General features: G+C 39.1%; 1 protein-coding gene across 2 annotated transcripts in view; it reads left to right on the top strand.

Moving 5' to 3' along the window:
- Positions 1 to 18,226, top strand: part of grin2ab (glutamate receptor, ionotropic, N-methyl D-aspartate 2A, b) — a 69,093-nt gene extending 50,867 nt beyond the window's left edge. For both annotated transcript variants that reach the window (XM_057332329.1, XM_057332328.1), the window contains 10 exons: positions 5,120 to 5,234; positions 7,248 to 7,450; positions 7,748 to 7,913; positions 8,664 to 8,817; positions 8,917 to 9,042; positions 9,233 to 9,462; positions 10,132 to 10,292; positions 11,198 to 11,385; positions 11,810 to 12,048; positions 12,463 to 18,226. In XM_057332329.1, the coding sequence (XP_057188312.1) occupies positions 5,120 to 5,234; positions 7,248 to 7,450; positions 7,748 to 7,913; positions 8,664 to 8,817; positions 8,917 to 9,042; positions 9,233 to 9,462; positions 10,132 to 10,292; positions 11,198 to 11,385; positions 11,810 to 12,048; positions 12,463 to 14,238 (3,358 nt within the window). In that variant the 3' untranslated portion in view covers positions 14,239 to 18,226. The remainder of the gene's footprint in view (positions 1 to 5,119; positions 5,235 to 7,247; positions 7,451 to 7,747; positions 7,914 to 8,663; positions 8,818 to 8,916; positions 9,043 to 9,232; positions 9,463 to 10,131; positions 10,293 to 11,197; positions 11,386 to 11,809; positions 12,049 to 12,462) is intronic.
- Positions 18,227 to 19,551: the final 1,325 nt, after the last annotated feature.

Genomic DNA, 19,551 nt, shown 5'->3' with positions numbered 1-19,551 from the left:
GTAATCTAATCACCTAAAAACGTAATATACATCCGACTTGTCCTTAGCAAACTGCATGAATTATGGCCACATGAGGTATGATTCATGTCCATTGCACAAACAGTACCTGATGAGTTATGCATTCAAATCACTAAACCCTTAAAGCGTTTTCTTTCTTTTTTTTATCAGGAAAAAGTTATAATGATTCGCAGCGGGAATCTAATTGTATGGTAATTGTATCCTTGAGTGGACAATGCATTTTCAGGGCTGCCAATTAATTTTGATCGAATTCACTGCGTGATATGCCGATTAAACAAAATCATTGTGAGTAATTACATATTTGCTGAGAAAATCCGAAATGAAGATGATGATTTTTTGACTAGATGTTACAAAAAGTCCTTTATTCGATATATTGTTGGCTTTTATTCATGTATCATTGAACATAATCATTGCTCTGCTCCATTGTTGGTCTTTATAAACATTCCAAAGGTTGTTACATTTCAACTCTAATCACTTTTATAAAGCATACAACTTAATTGAGTGTTTCTGTACTTAAAAATCAAAGCATCGCAGATAGCTAAAGAAGGTCTGTATGTAATTAAGTAAAAATGTAAAAATTTGGATATCACTTCAAGGCGCACTGTCCAAATGAACCACACTGCAGAATAACATGCGTACAATACTGTATCTCTGCCTTCGCTGAAGATTAGCTCAGCTGTGCACCACTCGGATGGCACAAACACACACCAACTCTCGTCGGGATTTAATTAAGAAACAGAAACATAACAAGAAAATGGGATTTAGCTCCAAGCAGAAATCCAGAGAATGGGGTCGGAGCTACACCTGCTCCTCGGATACAACTTCTGTTGTAAGTGTGTCATTCACGTATTAAAGATTTCCACAGCAGAAGAACGAAAATGGATTTTTTCCACACAGCTGTCTTAAATAACATCATTCTGCATATCTTATCGCATTGGGGGGGAGTCCAGGATATACTGCTGTAGAGACTATGCAGGGTGACCTTCTGGAATTAATTGAAAGCTTAATACTAATTGTGTTATATTAAGTTCACGGTTTGGAAAATGTCATAAGTGGCGATTCGAATGACTTTTTGTACACAGAGCCTCTTTTTGCGTGATCCCAATTAACGGTTAATTGCTATTCCGAGATTAGATGTAGTTAAGTGCATATTAGGTGTTAATAGTTTCACGTTGAGCCACGATTGCTATTCTTCTCTCTGTGCGTATCATCACAAACTAGGCACAGGATTAAAAATGCGGGTCGGCACGAAGTAATCTTAGCTAATGGTTGCTTAGAGGTGCATTGCTACTGCTCATACAGAGGAATAATTATTAGGGTTGTTAATCTACAGATCAGCTGTGACGGTGAAGACTAAAGAGCATTCTATATATGTCAGAGATAATGTTAAACAAATGCTTTAGGAAAAGGTTACAGAACATCGTTCGAGTCTTGGCTAGTCCCGGCGGTGTTGGTTCAATTATTAGGAAGTGGAAAGTACTGCAAACCCCCCAGACGGCGTCTAGAAAAGGTCATCCCTCAAAACTCTGCACAAACAAGCAGATTCGTGAGCGAAGCCACAGAGGAGTCCAGCGATCACTTCGAAACAGACACAGAGTCGGGCAGTCGAGAATGGAGTAGAAGGTGAAACAAACGGCATTGTTAAGAGCTTTGCATAGCACCATATGGGAGAATTAGGCGCTATTCAAAAAGCGCTGTGTCAAACGGCATCTGGCTTTCGCCAAACAAGCAAACAGTAATAGTGATCCGACTGCTATGTGCACAGGCAAATGAGACCGGGATGGAACCTCTCAGGTTCGTTCTTGGGAAAATGTGCCTGATAAATGCTGAAAAAAGGATAGTTAAAACTTTAATATTTAATATAGAATATTAAAATTTATCGTCCCACCTCAAGCTTACATCACCAGGGCTATAATCACTAGGAATTTAATGAGTCTGGTCCTGTTTCCACTTAACATTTACAATTAGTCATTTAGCAGGCGCTTTTATGAGGAACATCACAGGCAATTTACCATATAAAAGCAATTGCCATACTGCAATGCCAGCCGTTTAATAGTGGAAAAGAGTAACACAGAAGGTAGAGCAGAGTACTGTAGGACAGAAGATAGAGCAGATGTTAAATGGCAGACAATTAAAATGTATTTATAAGAAGTGCATTTGATTATGGATTTTGATAATGGTTCCATTCATTTTTTTTAGAAAGAAATTACTCTTGGTGCATCTTAAATAAATTGTGACTATGTATGAATTTCTCGACAAATCTGAAATTTGAATAACATTTTGTTTTTTTAATGGATGTATTGAACCACATGGATTCTTGGGAACTCATTGTCATTCCAGGTGGAGACCATATGAAGTTGATTGTAAAGATGTCCAGATTGTGCCGAGCTGTTGACACTTTGATCCCGCAACACAAAGCGAAATAAACAAGGCTGAGAATCAGCGGTTCTGAAATGGCAAACTACGTCATCCTGTTAACCTGATCATTCTGGAGCACGTCTGCCTGAAAAACAGGCCAAAATAACACCTGAAGAGTGTTCGTAAGATGCTTCTGTTCCCCTTCCGAAGAAAAATGTGCCACTGCTAGGGGTCTCTACCAAAAAATCAAAATCTGCAGATTTGGAATATTCATCTGAATAGCTTATCCGAGTTCTTTTTAATGTCTTGCAGAATACTTTCCTGTTGAAAAAAGTTTGGAGTTTTACTCCTTGATTGATAGCCGAGCACAAAAATTATGCAGAATTTGTCCATTCAGATGAATTAATCGCGGGTCTTAATGCTTTTGTAAGACACTGTGCGCGCCACTGCGTATGTTTTCCCTGGCTCATTAAAGATTTCTGTTATGGGTACAAACACTTGTAATTCTGTAATAGATAGATTTGTGTTAGTCATTTTCGCTCACCAAGGCATTTTAATGGAAAAATTGGGAAAATAGATAATGCATCTAATGGGGTTAAAACCGACGTTATTTAGTTGATGTCGGATGGTTGTCTACCTCACTTAGAGCTTGTTTCACTTGGATTTCATTAAACGGCTTTTATGCAGGCCCACAACAGCTTGAAAGCACTTCTAGTAAATGAATGAATGAATGAATGAATGAGGCATTTATATAGCGCTTTTCTGTGTATTGCTGTACACCCAAAGCGCTTTACAATCATATGAGGGGGGTCTCTCCTCAACCACCACCAGTAAGAACAACTTAGTGTGTGAGAACAGTTCCAAAAACTCTATTGATTTTAATACAGAAGAGTTTACCATTAGAATGATTCTAAGCTAAGGGCGAGATACTCTTTTTAAAATAAAAACTAATCAAATTAACATGGAATATAATCGAATGTTTATTTATAATCACCATTTCATCCTTGTACACAATTTAGCATTTAGTAATTTTACCATTTTATAAAGGTAGTAAACATAATATTTCAAACGATTAATCGCGAATAAACGCATCCAGAATAAAAGTTTGTGTTTACACAATATATGTCTGTGTAGTCTGCATATTATTTTTGTATTTATAAACACATACACAGTTATGTATACCATATTTACATGTATTTATTTATGTATACCAATAATTTAAATGATATATAAATGTTTATTGTTTATTCAATTTTTTTTCTTAAATATATGCATGTATGTGTGTTTTTATAAGTACAAACTTAATATGCACAGTACACAGACATATATTACGTAAACACAAACTTTTATTCTCGGTGTGATTTATCATGATTGTTTGACAGCCCTAACAAAATTCTGACAAAGTAAAGTTTATTTAATCACTATTTCATCATCTGCAATTTATTGCAACGCATTTAAGGAATTTATTCATTTGAAGCTTTTGGTTGAAGTTTGTTTTTAATCCACATTTCTTCGTCCGTGTGCACAGTTTTTTGCAATGCATTCACTGTAAAAAATGAAAAGTTGACTTAACTTAAAATGGCAAGGCAACTCGCTGCACAGCTTTTTTGAGTTTGCTCAACTTTTGGCCAAGTATTTCACCTAACTCAATTAACTGAGTAATGTCACATGACCGTCAATTGAAAAAAAATATTCGAACCAACTTAAAATAAATATGCAACAATCAAATTTCTGAGGTCATCAACTATGGACTTAGTTGACCCAACTCAAAAGATTGTTTTATATAACGTTAATATATAATTGTTCTATTGTTATATACACACTCTACTTAATAGATATATTATATACACACTCTACTTAAGTAACTGCTTAAACTGTTTGTGTTTTAAACATTTTAGTAGCGGCCTCACTGTGTTATTTACTTCAGACCTCAACACTGAGCACATGAGCCTCAATCATGGTAACAATCATCAAACATCATTAAAAAGCAACTCTAAATACTAAAGGTAATTTACAATGACAACAAAAACAAAAAATATAGCCAGCAAACACTAAAATAGCAAACATTTTAATCATTTTAATCGGTGAATTGAAAATTCTGCAATGCATGCTGGGAACTTTCAAACACTAGAATTGTTTTTTGAGATTACACAGTTTGGCAAGTTGGTCAAACTTCTTGACGCGCTTTGGACAATCACTTAGATACATTCAACAAAAGAATCTTTGTTGGTACCACATTTAGACTAATTTTGTTCAGCATACTCAAAATAATACATTCTTCTTCTTCTACTAAAAGTTACTTTATTACCTTTGTTGGGAGAACAATTTGAAGTTGTATTTTTTTACAGTGTTCCTGAAATGTATTCATTTTGGCATTTTAAAAGCAAGTGAACAAAAATTCTGATAAAATGTTCATTTTTATCTCCTTTAAATCTCCTCATATGCCACTTGTTGCAGTGCGTTCTGGGAATATCTTTGTTTTAGCATTTAAGAAAGAAATGAACATGAAATTCTGAAGTTTATTTCTAATCACCTTTTCTACTCGTACTCATTTTATCACAATGCACGCTGTGAAGTTACTAATTTAACCATTTTAGAAGGAATTACCTTAAATACCCTAAATGCCTTAAACCTAAAATCCTGCCCTCATATAGATCTCATTAGGTTATGGAACAGAAGCTATATTACACATAAACCTTAAAGCCTGCTGATATTGATCTGTTGTGGAATTTGTATGTTACAGATATATGATGGGCGTCCGTCTAGGGGGTAGAGATCATTCATTCATGGACGATGGCTACCAGATGAACCCCAAACTGGTTGTCATTGTTCTGAACACACAGAGGGACTGGGAGAAGGTAAGATAAAGAGCATTTAATCTTTATATCCCCCCCAATCTTCATTACCTTTGCCTGTAAGGGGCTTCGGAGACCACAAGCAATCAATATTCTGTTTCCTAGCTCAAAGCCTTTTTGTGGCTGTCAGTGAAAATGCAGTGGCCGTCACTATTAGAGGATTTCATTTAGACTTTTCATTTCACAGCCTGAGGTTTTTTCTTGTATGCATTATGACTTCAAACATTGTTTACTTAGTCAAAAACGGTCAAATGTGCCTTATTAAGGAAATGGTTTCATAACAGATTACAAAATAATTTCCGTCAATAAACCGGAGCACAGTGCACGGCGGTTCGTCTCTGTCATATTGAAATGTGCGACTTCCGTTCCGTTCCGTTTCTGTTTGTCTTTCTGTTTTGTCTGTTAACATAAACAATTTGCTTGTGTTTTCTTTACACTGATCTTTTCCTTTCCTTTTCTCTGCTCTCTTTCTTTTAATTAGCTTCGTATGTTCTCCAACTTTATCTCAGAGCTTCACACACTCGTTCTCTTAATCGTTCGCTCACTCGCGCGCTCTTTTAATGAGTTGTTTTTTTCTGAGGTGCGTTAGATGCGGTGTGTTTTGACAATACCCTGCAGTGTGTGTGAAGAGACACACACGTGCACACATTTCAACCCTGCAGTGATTGTGTGAAATGTGTGACACTAATCATTTCTCACTGTAGCGGGGCTAGAACACGATGCGAGCTTATAGACGAACCCGTGCACATGACAGAAGGCACGACTGTCGAACACAACGTACGCCACATGAGTTCGTTTTTACATGTGCTAAACATACCTGGCTAACTTGATGTACGCTGACACATAGGTAGTGCGCTTAAGCGTTTCCAGTGTTTGTTCTACAGTGTGATATGTTGTAATTCTCTAATTCTTGGTATATTTTACAAGACTTCGAAACGTGTTGTGAAAGTCTCAAAGTTGTATACATGTAGTTTTGAATACAGGTAAAGTATTTGTAATGTTTTTATTTTTTTCATTTCATTTCTCACGCCACAGAACCGTTTTTGTTCACGAAAAAACAAATTTGTTTATTATTTGTTTAAATATTCCACTTATTTAACATTGTCTAATGTAAATATGAACTGCGTAGATACTTAATGCTAAATAACCGTGACATTGTGTGATTTTCCAGGTGGAAAGCATAAGACCATTTCAAAATTATTTTAGTTTTTCTGAATTGAAATGTGTTTTGGTAAAATGATCATTTTTGTTTCGTTCTGTGAACTACTAACAATATTTCTCCCAAATTTAAAAAATAATTATTGTTTCTATTTGCATTTATTTGCAGAAAATGAAAACTAGAGAAACAAGTTCATGTTCACTTGTAAGCAATGCAACAGTAATATTTCCCCAGTTCAAAAAATATTTTTTTATGTTATAACCTCGATATTTATCACAGTTTTCATGTGTCTTGTCGTGCTGTCAGTCTTTCACATTGCTGTTGAGTGACTTGATGTCGCTCCCGAGGTTTGATTTTTGTTGAAATTCAACAGACACTGGACTGGAATGGAAACAATACATCTAGAAATGCTGATTAAATGAAAGTTTGTAATGGTCCTAATTTTTTTCTGCGACTGTATATACGTACATCCGATATGAATTCTGCAAAAAATCATACGGATAGCCACCTCAGAAATTAGTTGCAAATTGCCATGAGATTGTGTTGGACTATTATCATAAGAAATCTGTGATCCATATATTGGTCATGAACCACCAGTTATGGACCACTGTGTGTGTGTGTTATATATTTAGCTTAGATGGGTATATCTTGGGACATCCGTGATGATTAGCCTGCCAGCAAGCAGGTTTGAAAGTCTCATGTGTTGTTCTAATAAAAAAAGCTGGATGAGCTTCAAGCTTTGATGAGCAGAGAATCCCACATTTTTCCCAACACTTTTCAACATAATCAAAAAGACAGTGTTTGAAGAACCTCCCAAGCATGTTTGTGTGCCAATGCTTGTGTACTTGTGTCCTCAGATGGGACGATGGGAGAATCACACGTTGAGGTTGAAGTTTCCGGTGTGGCCACGTTACAACTCGTTCGGGGACATGGATGCCGATGAGAACCACTTGAGCATAGTGACACTTGAGGAAAGACCCTTTGTCATAGTGGATGACGTGGACATTCTCACTGGTACCTGCATGCGTAACTCGGTACCGTGCAGGAAGCACATTAAAGAGTGAGTTTTATTACAGCAACTTTACAGGAGAACTTTGAAAGATAATTCCAGTTTTGAATAAACTAGCGTGTACCCCAGGCATTATGCATTCTGTCTTTGTTAACCTTTTAGCCGGAGAGCTTTCTTTGCCTGGGAAATACAGGAATTATTGTGCTGTCTCTAATGTGGTTAATGCTCTGCTCTTTGGATGTTATACTGGGAACTTATTAGATTGGGTTTCCAAACACAATAAATGTTTATCTTTAAAGTTTCCCAGCATCAGCTGTGTTTCAATAACTCTGTCTAAATGTGCTGCAGTAACACCACCCAGGGTTCCTACATCAAGAAGTGCTGCAAGGGCTTCTGTATAGATATCCTGAAGAAGATTGCAAGGAATGTCAAATTTACCTATGATCTTTACCTGGTCACTAACGGTAAACACGGTAAAAAGATCAATAACATTTGGAACGGCATGGTGGGAGAGGTTAGTCACTTTTAAGAGACGTAAAGAGTAAATCCTCACTTTTATGTACTATTTTCTTTTGTGTGTGTGTGTGTGTGTGTGTGTGTGTGTTTCCCTTCTGTTTCCCTCTTATGTGTATCTGTCTAGCCGTCTGTTTGGCCATCTCTCTCTGTTTGTCTGTCCATCTAGAATATTTGTCTGTCTCTCTGTCTATCTATAGCTATCTGTCTTTCTTTTTCTGTCTGTCTGTTTGTCTATTCGTCCATCTCTATCTGTCTGTCAGTCTGTCTATAGCTATCTGTCTATCTCTCTGTCTGCCTGTCTGTCTGTCTGTCTGTCTGTCTGTCTATTTCTCTTCCTGTCTGTCTATCCATAGCGATATAGCTGTCTTTTTTTCTGTGTGCCTGTCTGTCAGTCTATAGTTATATAACTATTTACCTTTCTCTTCCTGTCTGTCTGTGTATTTGTCCATCTTTCTATCTGTCTGTATGTCTATCTATATCTATATAGCTATCTGTCTTGCTCATTTTGTCTGTCTATCTGTCTGTCTGTCTGTTTATCTACATGTATAGCTATATAACCCTCCCTTCCTCTCTCCGTATATTTATTTATCTATCTATCCCCATTATTATTTAAGAGTTTATCTATCCTTTTCTAAGCGTCCATCAATCATTTATCCATTCCTCCATCCATATCTAACATCTGTCCATCTCTTTGTACAATGTCTTTGACTCATTTCTGTCTTGTTGTTTTCAATGCTCTGCTCTGTAGGTAGTCTATAAAAAGGCCATAATGGCCATCGGCTCATTGACCATAAATGAAGAGCGTTCAGAGGCCATAGACTTCTCTGTCCCATTCGTCGAGACCGGCATCAGTGTGATGGTGTCCCGTAGCAACGGAACGGTGTCGCCCTCCGCATTTCTAGGTAATAGATAAAGTAATGCGTCTGAATTCCCTCTGGATTCTGTGTTTTCTATCTCTGCCTTCCCCCATTAATCTTCTTTGCTCTCTCTTCTCTCCTCAGAACCCTTCAGTGCTTCAGTGTGGGTTATGATGTTTGTCATGTTGCTCATCGTCACAGCAATCGCTGTTTTCCTCTTTGAATTCATAAGTCCTCTCGGTTTCAATAGAAACCTGGCACAGGGCAAAGGTATGAAACACAACCTCAACCACACAATCAACCAACCTCTGCTTTGATCATAAACGGAGCGTGGTTACAATTTTAAAATGTAAAATGTGTACTGTAAACGTTTAAGAAACAAGCACTGTGACTGTCTGTAAAACCACAGCGCTCTTAAAACTTCCTACTCGCTTCTCACTAACTTTTTTGTCTTTTTAAGACCCACACGGGCCCTCCTTCACCATCGGTAAGGCCGTCTGGCTTCTGTGGGGTCTGGTGTTCAACAACTCTGTCCCGGTACAGAACCCGAAAGGCACCACAAGTAAATTTATCGTGTCCGTGTGGGCCTTTTTCGCTGTGATCTTCCTGGCTAGCTACACTGCCAACTTGGCGGCCTTTATGATTCAAGAAGAATTTGTGGACCAAGTCACAGGCCTCAGTGACAGAAAGGTAATTTTTGGAATGGGTACAGGATGTCTTCTAGTGCCAAAAATACAGTGATCCGGCTAACGTTTTGCCACACCTGTTAATGTTTATGTGAAAATGTGTATTTTATTATTTTTGTTTTTTTAACAATTATTTTTTTTATGACAATGTAGCTCATTCTTATATACAAATATTTCATATACTTCATATAACTTATTTTTTATAAAAAAAGTATGATTACATGTATTAAAAGCACACATATCAAATGATAGAATGCATTTTTTTGTTGATACTTCAATGTTAATTTTTAGCCGTAATCTTAAAATTTAGAAATTGAGGCTGTTTAAAAAATGAAAAATTTAACTTCTACCCAACCTGACCCTTACAAATTACTTCCGTTTGTGTAACCTAATGTATTCATGTTGATTCAGTTGTAATAAATTATTTCTCTGACTTGAATATAACCAGTTCACTTAGATGTTACCACAAGAAGCACAGTTTTTAGGCTACCTGACAAAACAATTTTTACACTGCTGTCTAGATTGGCAGCTCACCAGGGCCCTTACGTCATTATATATTTACAACATGGAGTGCCTGATCTGGTTTCGAGGTTTACCTCTTCAAATATATATTGGTGTTTGAGATTTCTTTTTGTGGATCTCAATTTATGCGTTTTCTCAATCTTGTTTGTAGTTTCAAAGTCCCTATTCCTACTCGCCACCGTTTCGCTTTGGGACGGTGCCTAATGGGAGCACAGAGCGAAACATCAGGAAGAACTACCCTGACATGCACCAGTACATGGTCAAATACCATCAGAATGGAGTTCTGGATGCACTGGTCAGCCTTAAAACTGGGTATGGCTGAGATTTTAATGCCGTTTATTTGCATATTTAAGTTATTAATGCATTATTTTGATCTTGTTTACAATGGCCTCATGCCACATGTACAGAGGGATTCAACTAGTAAAAACATTTTACATATTTGTAATTTCATTGCATATTGAAAATTGTAGTTCTCTTTTTAATTTAGTGACACCATATGTTTAAGCTGGCATTCACGAGTCCATTCAAAACCTGATCCTTCTTATCCAAATATAATTTGGGAATGTCCAGTGAATACAAAGAAATTTGACCAAATCTGACCAAAGGAGTTAGACTGGAATAGAGCAGAATCTTAAATATTTCTCTTTTTTCATTTTGAACATAATGTATTTGTACTATATTATTAAAAAAGCACTTTAAAAAGCTTGCAGGAAATAGAAGATATAAAATTTGTTGAATAGAGAGTTCTCCCAAAAATTAAGATTCTGTCATCATTTACTCACCCACTTGTCATTTCAAACCTTTATGACTTTGTTTCTTCTGCAGAACACAACAGATATTTTGAAGAGTCTTGGTAGCGGAACAATGGCGGTACCCATTTTGTGTCCATGCAATAGAAGTGAATGGGTCCCGGCGTTGTTTGGTTACCAATATTCTTCAAATTATCTTTTTTTGTGTTCTGCAGAAGAAAGAAAGTCATTGAGGTTTGAAATGGGAGAAGGATAAGGAAATACTGACAGAATTATTATTTAAGGGTGAACTATCCCTTTAAAATTCATTACTGTATTTGTATAAAAGGCAAAGATGTCGATTTTCCAAAGTTGGCCACTACTGTACATTTTAAATAAATGGTTGTTAATATAAATGAAGTTTTAGCCACTTAGCTACTTAATGTTGATTTTCTGTGGTGTGGTAACACAACTCATTGATTTATACAGAAAACTGGATGCTTTTATTTACGATGCTGCTGTGCTCAACTATATGGCGGGACGTGATGATGGCTGTAAGCTGGTCACTATTGGCAGCGGCTACATCTTTGCCACGACGGGATATGGAATCGCCCTGCAGAAGGGATCCTACTGGAAGCGGCTGGTCGACCTCGCTATCCTTGGGATTATTGGAGACGGTATACTTGTTTTCCTGTTATGTTGGCCTCTGTTTTGCCGTGTATTATGCATTGTTACTGTAGCATAATGACATGCTGTCTATATAGGGATCTTCAAGGGTAGTGTTCTAGTAACTGATTTAAAATTAATTCAGCTGAAACCGTTTTTTCATCCAGTTGCATTTATCTTTACACAGAAAATGTTCACAGTCACAATGAATTGTGGGATTGCCTTATAAACCACAAATGCATGCAGTATTCCCTTAGCTTAAATAGATATATGAGACCAGAATATTTTCGAACAGCCAAAGCATTAGAAGTGCACATATTATGCCTGGAACGCAGGCAGCTCACCGGAGTTTGGAGCACAGCCAGCCCGTCACTCAGTGTTTATCCGTGTGTGTGCGAATGAGCATTAACTGTGTGATTTTGTGTTGTGCGCTAGGTGAGATGGAGGAGCTGGAGGCCCAGTGGCTCACCGGTATCTGTCATAATGAGAAGAATGAAGTGATGAGCAGTCAGCTGGATGTGGATAATATGGCTGGTGTGTTCTATATGCTGGCGGCAGCCATGGCTCTGTCGCTAATTACTTTTGTCTGGGAGCACCTCTTCTACTGGAGGCTACGCTACTGTTTCACTGGCCTGTGTTCCGGTCGACCAGGAATGCTCTTCACTATCAGCAGGGTACGTGACGTACGCGTTACGGTAAATTAACTAGAAAGTTTCGTTCCCGAAGGCGAGCATTATCTTGACACATTAACATGTCACGGTGCCTGTTTGCCCACGATCAGTGTAGGGATCGCTGTTTATGCGCTAACAAACACGTTTTCCACAGCGAAATAAGACCGAGCTCATATAACAGAAAATAAAGCACCAGCCACTAGAATAAAGTTATAGGGCATGGTTGTTTGTCACAGGAGGATATATAATTTTATTCCGTCTGGTTATAGTGTTTCAGAACTCGGCTTATGAGATCAAGGAAAAAATGTTGCAAGACTATATTGAGAAATATTGCGCTAATATATCTTTTTTGTTGTTAAATTCTTCTTATGTACTCAGCCTGTTTGTTTAACCTCTCCTCCTCCATGCTGCCTACAGGGGATTTGGAGTTGCATTCACGGCGTCCATATCGAGATGAAAAAACCACCGGAGTTGGGCTTCAGCCCTCAGGCCAACATGTTGCACCTGCTGAAATCCGCGAAAGAGATCACCACCCTGGGAGTTACCTCACCCAAACAGCCCATGAGTATCCTCCCTAATACATCTGGCCTGCTGGATTTAATGGGTGGAGGAAAAGGCAACAACCTGTCCCAGAAAAACGCGGCCTATAGCAACACCAGCACCATGCTCAGCAACCGTCTCAAAGAGCCACTTAACAACACACTGTTGCCAGGGCAACGTGCCCTGAGCATAACGGATGCTCAACCAGGTGTTGCTGGAAACGGTGGCTCGGGAGGCGGAGGCGAGACTGCACGACCTCCCGCTTCCAAACCACGTGCTCTGTGGAAGAAATCGGTCGAGACTCTACGACAGACACAAAGCCCGGGGGACAATTCCCCCCCATCTGCCGCGCCGGCCTCCGAGACCCTGCCTATGAAAAGCCAGAGATACCTACCCGAGGATGCACCCGCCCGTTCGGATGTGTCAGATTGCTCTGGCCGAGTGGACCTGCAAAAGCAGCAGAAGTTAAAAGAGACGCTTCGTAAGCGTAACCGCCAGCCACGAGACCTGAGCGACGTGGAGCTGTCGACGCTCAGGAGTCAGCCCAGCCAGCAGAGCAACCACAGCGCCCAGATCTACTCTCAAAGCAGCCAGGGGAGTCAAATATACACCATTGACTCCATCGACCAGGAGCACGGACTACACTACCCAGATATCTTCAGTGATCACCGTGACAACATGCACCGCCCACCCTCGTCCTCTGAGCAACAGCCAATCATCCAGCTCAACAGCAGTCTGCTTACCCAGGCCCACGAACCCGACGTAATGCAAACTGCGATCGCAAAAGATAAAAAATACAACACGTACGGGAAGCCCGGGGGAGCGGGGAACATCGCCGGTGGGCCCGCTCAGGACCCACGACAGACGCACTGCCGTAGTTGCCTGTCAAAGGTGTCCAGTTACTCTGGGCTTTACACCGTACGGTCCCCTCAGTATCGCTGCGATGCCTGCATGCACTCTGCGCACCTCTATGACATCAGCGAAGATCAATTCCTCCGTCCAGATGGAAGGGGTATTGGTGGTGGAAGTGTTGACAGAGCCTTCTCTCCTTATCTTCCCCAGCCCGATGCTTCCTTCACAGCCTATCTTCCCCAGAGCGACCAGGAAGGCGACGGTCTTATTAGCCACTACCAGAACGAGGGAGTGATCATCCGCCGCCAGCACTCTTACGAGAACCTGCCCCAGAAGAGTTCGTCGCGTCGCGTCAGCCTGCAAGACAGCACGCCGTATGCCAACATTCCCTCCGCGACACTGATCCCAGACAAGCCCCCCAAAAATCCGTCGGCGCATCTAAACCACACGCTGGCGGGGGTGGGCGTCAGCGGACTCGGGATCGGCCGTCGCAGCAAGTCGATGTATCCGGCTCGCCCGACGGAAAATCCGTTTCTCCAGACGCTCCGTGACGATCAGCGTCTGGCTCACGGCCGCAGCTCCACAGACATTTATAAGCAGCTGGTACCGCTCACATTAGGCCAGGCTGACGGCAACATGCTCGGCATGGGGATGCCGACCCCTGACCTCTATTACGCCGAGCACGTCATGCCTTATGTAGCCCCTCCCCCCGTCGGTACATACACGGCCCCCAGAGCGTTGAGCGCTGGGGGCGCTCGCCGTGTCTACAAGAGGATGCCGAGCATCGAGTCCGATGTCTGAGTGCGAGACGGCGTGTGTGAAAAACTCATGCATGGATACTTCCACCAGGATACCACTCGAAAGCGGAACTTGTTAAGCTTTATGACTGCAGGGCAAGAAAGTTTGGAATATGTTTTGTTTCCCTTCACAGACTTATCTGTCTGAACAAAAGTCAGAGTTCAACTTTTACATCAGGTCCTCCCCTCTTGTCGAGCGGCAGCTCTGTGTCTTCCAGAAAACATCTGAAATGGTGGGCAGGACGCTCTCGCGCCTCAGAGCCGAGGAAGAGCAGCAGAAGCTGCTTGGAAGTACAGGGGCAGCTCCAAAGAGTTTACTTTTTTCACGCAACACGAGCAACCAAAAAGTAAATTGAAATAAATATCCACATTCTGCACTTTTACACGCAAACACACACACGAGGCACAAATGATGTCAGATCTGTGAAAGAACAAAGTTAGTTATAAAAATAGAATCCCTCGACCAAAAAAACACAGTCATGTGTTCTGAAATTAATGATTACGTCTTTGAAAAGAGGCAGAAGAACGTCTGTTATGAATGCATTTCGGGGTACAAGCTGCACTGAGGCACGAATCACAAAGACTACGTAGAGTTAAAAGATTAGATTTTCATTCCAGCCTGAACTGTGACAAAATGCACTGCCTGAATGATTAGCCTCGGGTGAAATCTCTGAAATCGAGTGCGCTAGAGAATTTCACAGGAAGGAGTTATGGTGCACACCAGACCTGCGATTGCTTGGACTTGTTTGTATGTTTGAGGACGTCAATGGAGGAAAAGGTATTTGTCCCTCCCTTCCCCTATATCCGACCTTACATGCGTGCGAACGCGGGACGACACGCCTCCACTCACAACACAACCGTGTAGTAGTGTCGATGTTAATTCATCCAAAAATTCTTACATCGAGCGCATTTCTATAGTTGTCTAGAGTATTGAAAAAGAGATTACACCCTTTTATACACTGCCAAATATTTGACAGGGTGGGCAAAGCATATTTGTAGAGTTAAAAAAGTTAAAATAGGATGAAATGAAAGAAGCGAGGGGAAGAGAGAGATATTTTTGTGGTCGGAAGGGACTTGTCGCCGGAGTAAAAAAAAAAAAAAAGAGTAAAACCCCACACCAACTAATGTCAATGCAGAATCACAGAAATATATAAAAACATACCTGTTTGCCTCGAACACACAAGCACATCAGTTCCTGTAGAGTCCAACCACGCAGTCATACTTCACGAATATTTGGGTTGATTTGAAATATAAATGGTCGTTCCAGCGATATGCACAATATCAGGTTGCAATATTATATTTATCTATGAAATTTCCTAGTTTTACTATGTTTTATTATTAGTTCCTTTAATTTATGAATTGTTATACGTGTGGAATTAATTTATAATTGTGATTTAATTGCGTATATATTTAAAAAAAAAAGATAACAGCATGTTAATCTTCTCTATGGTCAAACTTTTAGAATTGTTCTTTTCGATTTTTGATGTGAATGGGAGTATATGTTTACAGTGAATGTGAAAATATGGATTCATCTCAGATGTGATTTTGATTCTCATTTGAATACAAACATAAAACTGTCGTATGGAAAAATGTCAAGCGGATGGCGCAGTTTTTTCAGTAAACTGTGTCTACAGTTGCGTGAGGTTGATATATCAGGATATATACTGGGTTTATAACTCAAGTGGTCCTCCTCGCGACACAAACGTGGCTTGAAATAAATAATGAAGTATACATTGTGGCTACGGAAGAAGCATTTTTAGGATAGTCAGTCTATCGCTCAGGCCTTGTCTGTATAATACATGTCTGCCTCAGATCATAACAGCTTTTGTATCTAGCCGGCCAGCATTTACACTTCCAAAAAAATATCCAAGTCAGTTGTTACTAATTGAATTAATACACATGAAATGCGGTCATATTCATGTTTCTTATTTTATACATCAGCCTCCATGCGGTAGGCAACGTAGACCTGTTCATTTTGTGATGTACATCAAGATCTCGCTTGAATGTAGACACCATTCAGATCCAAGACACTGTAGAACATTTTATGTCAAGAGTAGATGGGTTGTGTCTAGGTGGTTGTGATTTATGCAACCTGTATGAATTTGTATATACAGGTAGATTTGACTTTCATCAGAATAAATCTATTTGCACATTGATCTGTTTTACATCATTTACGTCACTTTCATGATACGAATTTGATCCCCTGGTAGCACACCAACAGGTTATAAAAAATAGTGTAATAATAACGTTCAATTATGGTAATGTTTAATTTCATTCCTCGCAAATATTGCTTTGTATTCTTTCAGTTGTCCCCATGTTGAATTATCATTTTTCACAAAATCAAAAAGCTTTTTTTTTTACATGAAAATTGTATGTTTATTAAAAGCACCTAAAAATACTAAATGTGAAATGGAACGGAATAATTCACCCCAAAATATAAATACCCAACTTGCATGCCTTTATTTTGTGGAACGGCAACAAGATGTTAGTGGCAGAATACGAGTGAGTGGTTTCATTCAATTTCATTGTACCAGAGGCCTTGACCAGGGGCGGACTGGCCATCTGTAGTACCGGAACTTTTCCCGGTGGGCCGATAAAGTTTGGGGCCGGAATGGCCGGACGTATTATAAACGCGAATGCTCGCAACGCATAGGCATTAGCGAGTCGGACACGTATGTAACGCAATGACACGTTACATACAAACACCCCCCCCGTCGACAGAAATGGTGGAGGGCCGATGCCATCGAACACAAAACCCCCCGTCGACAGAAATGGAGGGGTGCCGATTCCATCAAACACCCACCCCCCCACCATCGACAGAAATGGTGGAGGGCCGATGTGGGCTGAATAATCCAGGGCCGATTTTGCTTTCCAGTCCGCCCCTGCTTATAGAAGTTTTCTGTTGATCAACTGTGCTGTACTAAACTAGCAATATTGTAGCTCTGTCGCATTGCCCTTCATGATCCTGTCATCAGCCCAGTCGTGTTGATACATAGTTACTACGATTCCAAACAACCCATTCATTTTAAATTAAACAAAATCATTTTGATAACAGCAACACGATGGGGTCTGGCAGATCTTTCAAAACAACGTTGCTCTGAAATATTATTCTGTAATTTGCGGTTGCCAAAAGCCCCTGACAAATCTGGCATCCCGTGGCACAAGAATTGGCTCAGAAAAGTAAGCAACACTTTGATTCCAACACAAATACTCCTGTCCTTAATAGTGACTGTATCAGCACTTTTAAGACTTTTGGATTGTGACTAATAGCATTAAAGCGATTTAACATGAAAAAAAAGCAGAAATCATAAACAACATTTCCCCATCCCATGTATGTTCGTTTTTGTTGTGTGTATTTTTAAAGGCATTACAATAAAGATGTCAAAATTTGTTATACTACACAATAGTAAAACATGTATGTGCCAGGTGGTGTATATACTGGTTAAGCTTAGGTTAGTGTCTTAGAGTATAGAGACTGTACTGTGTGTATGTACACTGGCAGTAGACAGATGCTGTTTATGTGGTTCACTGTGTACGTGCCTCAACTTCCTAAAATCAGATGTCTAAGACTAGTTTGTGTGCACCGTGTGTGAGTGTGTGTGGCTTTTGGGTAAATATGAAATTGTTTCCTGCATGAAAAACAGTCATTTTGATTTTTCTCACTCTTAGTTTGAGTAAAGATATAGAGTTGAATTAATAACGAAATATCTTTGGTTTTATATTAAATGAATTGTGAATTAATAATTTTATAAATTTATAAATAAAAATTCTGTGAAAGGCAACTTGTTTTTTTTGAATGTTGGGATAAACATTCTGTTGCCTTTGACTGAAGAATCCTTCCAGATTATGATCTGAACAGTGAAATATCTCTGACATATGAATATTTTCCTTCATAATGTCTTCATGCATGTTATGTTTTTTGTTTGTTTATTTATCGAGACCTTTTGGAAAGCTAAATAAAGCAGAGTTACAATTGATAGTATCATTTCGTCAGTGTTTTAATGGATGCTTTAAAGATCGCTTTGCATGCTTTTCAGATTTCAACAAGACGTGACCTCCTATTTCTTGAGAGCACTTTAATGGCAGAGAATTGACTTCATGAAAGTACCTCAATGGGAGGCAGTAAGTGCACTACAGAATTGTTTGGTTTTAAATACTGTAATCCAGATGATTTTATAATGGTTGTTGGCTTGTCGTTTGACACATTATAGGTCAGTTTGAAGGATGATAGGATTTTAGCCCATGTGACTAATGATACGAAACATGCTGTTTTAATGAAACGTGCAAATGAGTACGCCTAACTGTATAATGGATATAATCTGCATAAATACATATAATAAGTTATATATTCTTTAATGTATTCACATTTGCGATTGTATACTCATATAAAGTTGCATTACATTACATTAAGGATTAAAACTCAGTTTTATAATCTGGTCAAACTGGGGCATGTTGTCACGGTCATTACTGTGTTTTATAGGCAATGTTTATTTCACACAAATGCTTGTCTCTGCTATAGTTGTATTTTAAAGACCTCAGTCTAAACTCTCTTAATATAGAATCGTTATTATGAGTCATGTTTTTCAAACTCTGAAATCGTCTATTGTTTTAATATGAGTACACAACATATTAAGGACAAGTTATCATAAAAGGTGTAAAAGCTGTATCTTTTTGAGGGGGGGGATAATAACAATGTAAACGTTGAATGGCTTTATTCTAGTCAAGACCTTTTGTATGTGCCTATACAGAAATTGACAACACTCCTAAAAATAAGGATTCCTTGTTGGAATGTGGTTCAGTAATGTACCATTAACATCCACAGAACTGTTTTCTTGCACAAAAGGTCCCTTGTAGTGGAAAAGGTTCTGCAGACTATGAAAAGGTACAAATGCTTTGTTTTTTTAAAGAAATGTACCCTGATAAATATCAGCTAGTTATTCGTGTGACAACTTGCCCTGGTGTATTTAAAGTGTGTGCATTTTTTTGGTTAAAGGAACAGTTCACCCAAAAATAAATATCTGTCCTTCATATATTCACTCTCAAGTTGTTCCAAATCTGTTTTCTGATGAACACAGATCATTTTTTGGAGTAATGCTTAACCAAACAGTTCTTGGCCACCATTGACAGGAGTAAATGATGACAGAACTTTTATTTTTGGGTGAACTGTCCATTTAATTCACTCTCTTTGTTGTACTTTACCTTCGTCCTCTTTCCATTCTCCCTCTTTATTTATTTCTTTTGACCGTTTTATTTATAATCTCTTGTTATGTTTTAATGTATATCGAGGACCAAACGCCTCCATACAAACATTCCCACT

The sequence above is a fragment of the Triplophysa rosa genome, linkage group LG4 (genome assembly GCF_024868665.1).
Source record: "Triplophysa rosa linkage group LG4, Trosa_1v2, whole genome shotgun sequence".
NCBI classification, from domain to species: Eukaryota; Metazoa; Chordata; class Actinopteri; order Cypriniformes; family Nemacheilidae; genus Triplophysa; species Triplophysa rosa.
Note: the sequence above shows the minus strand (reverse complement) of the source record. Positions and strands in the feature narration are given on the sequence as shown.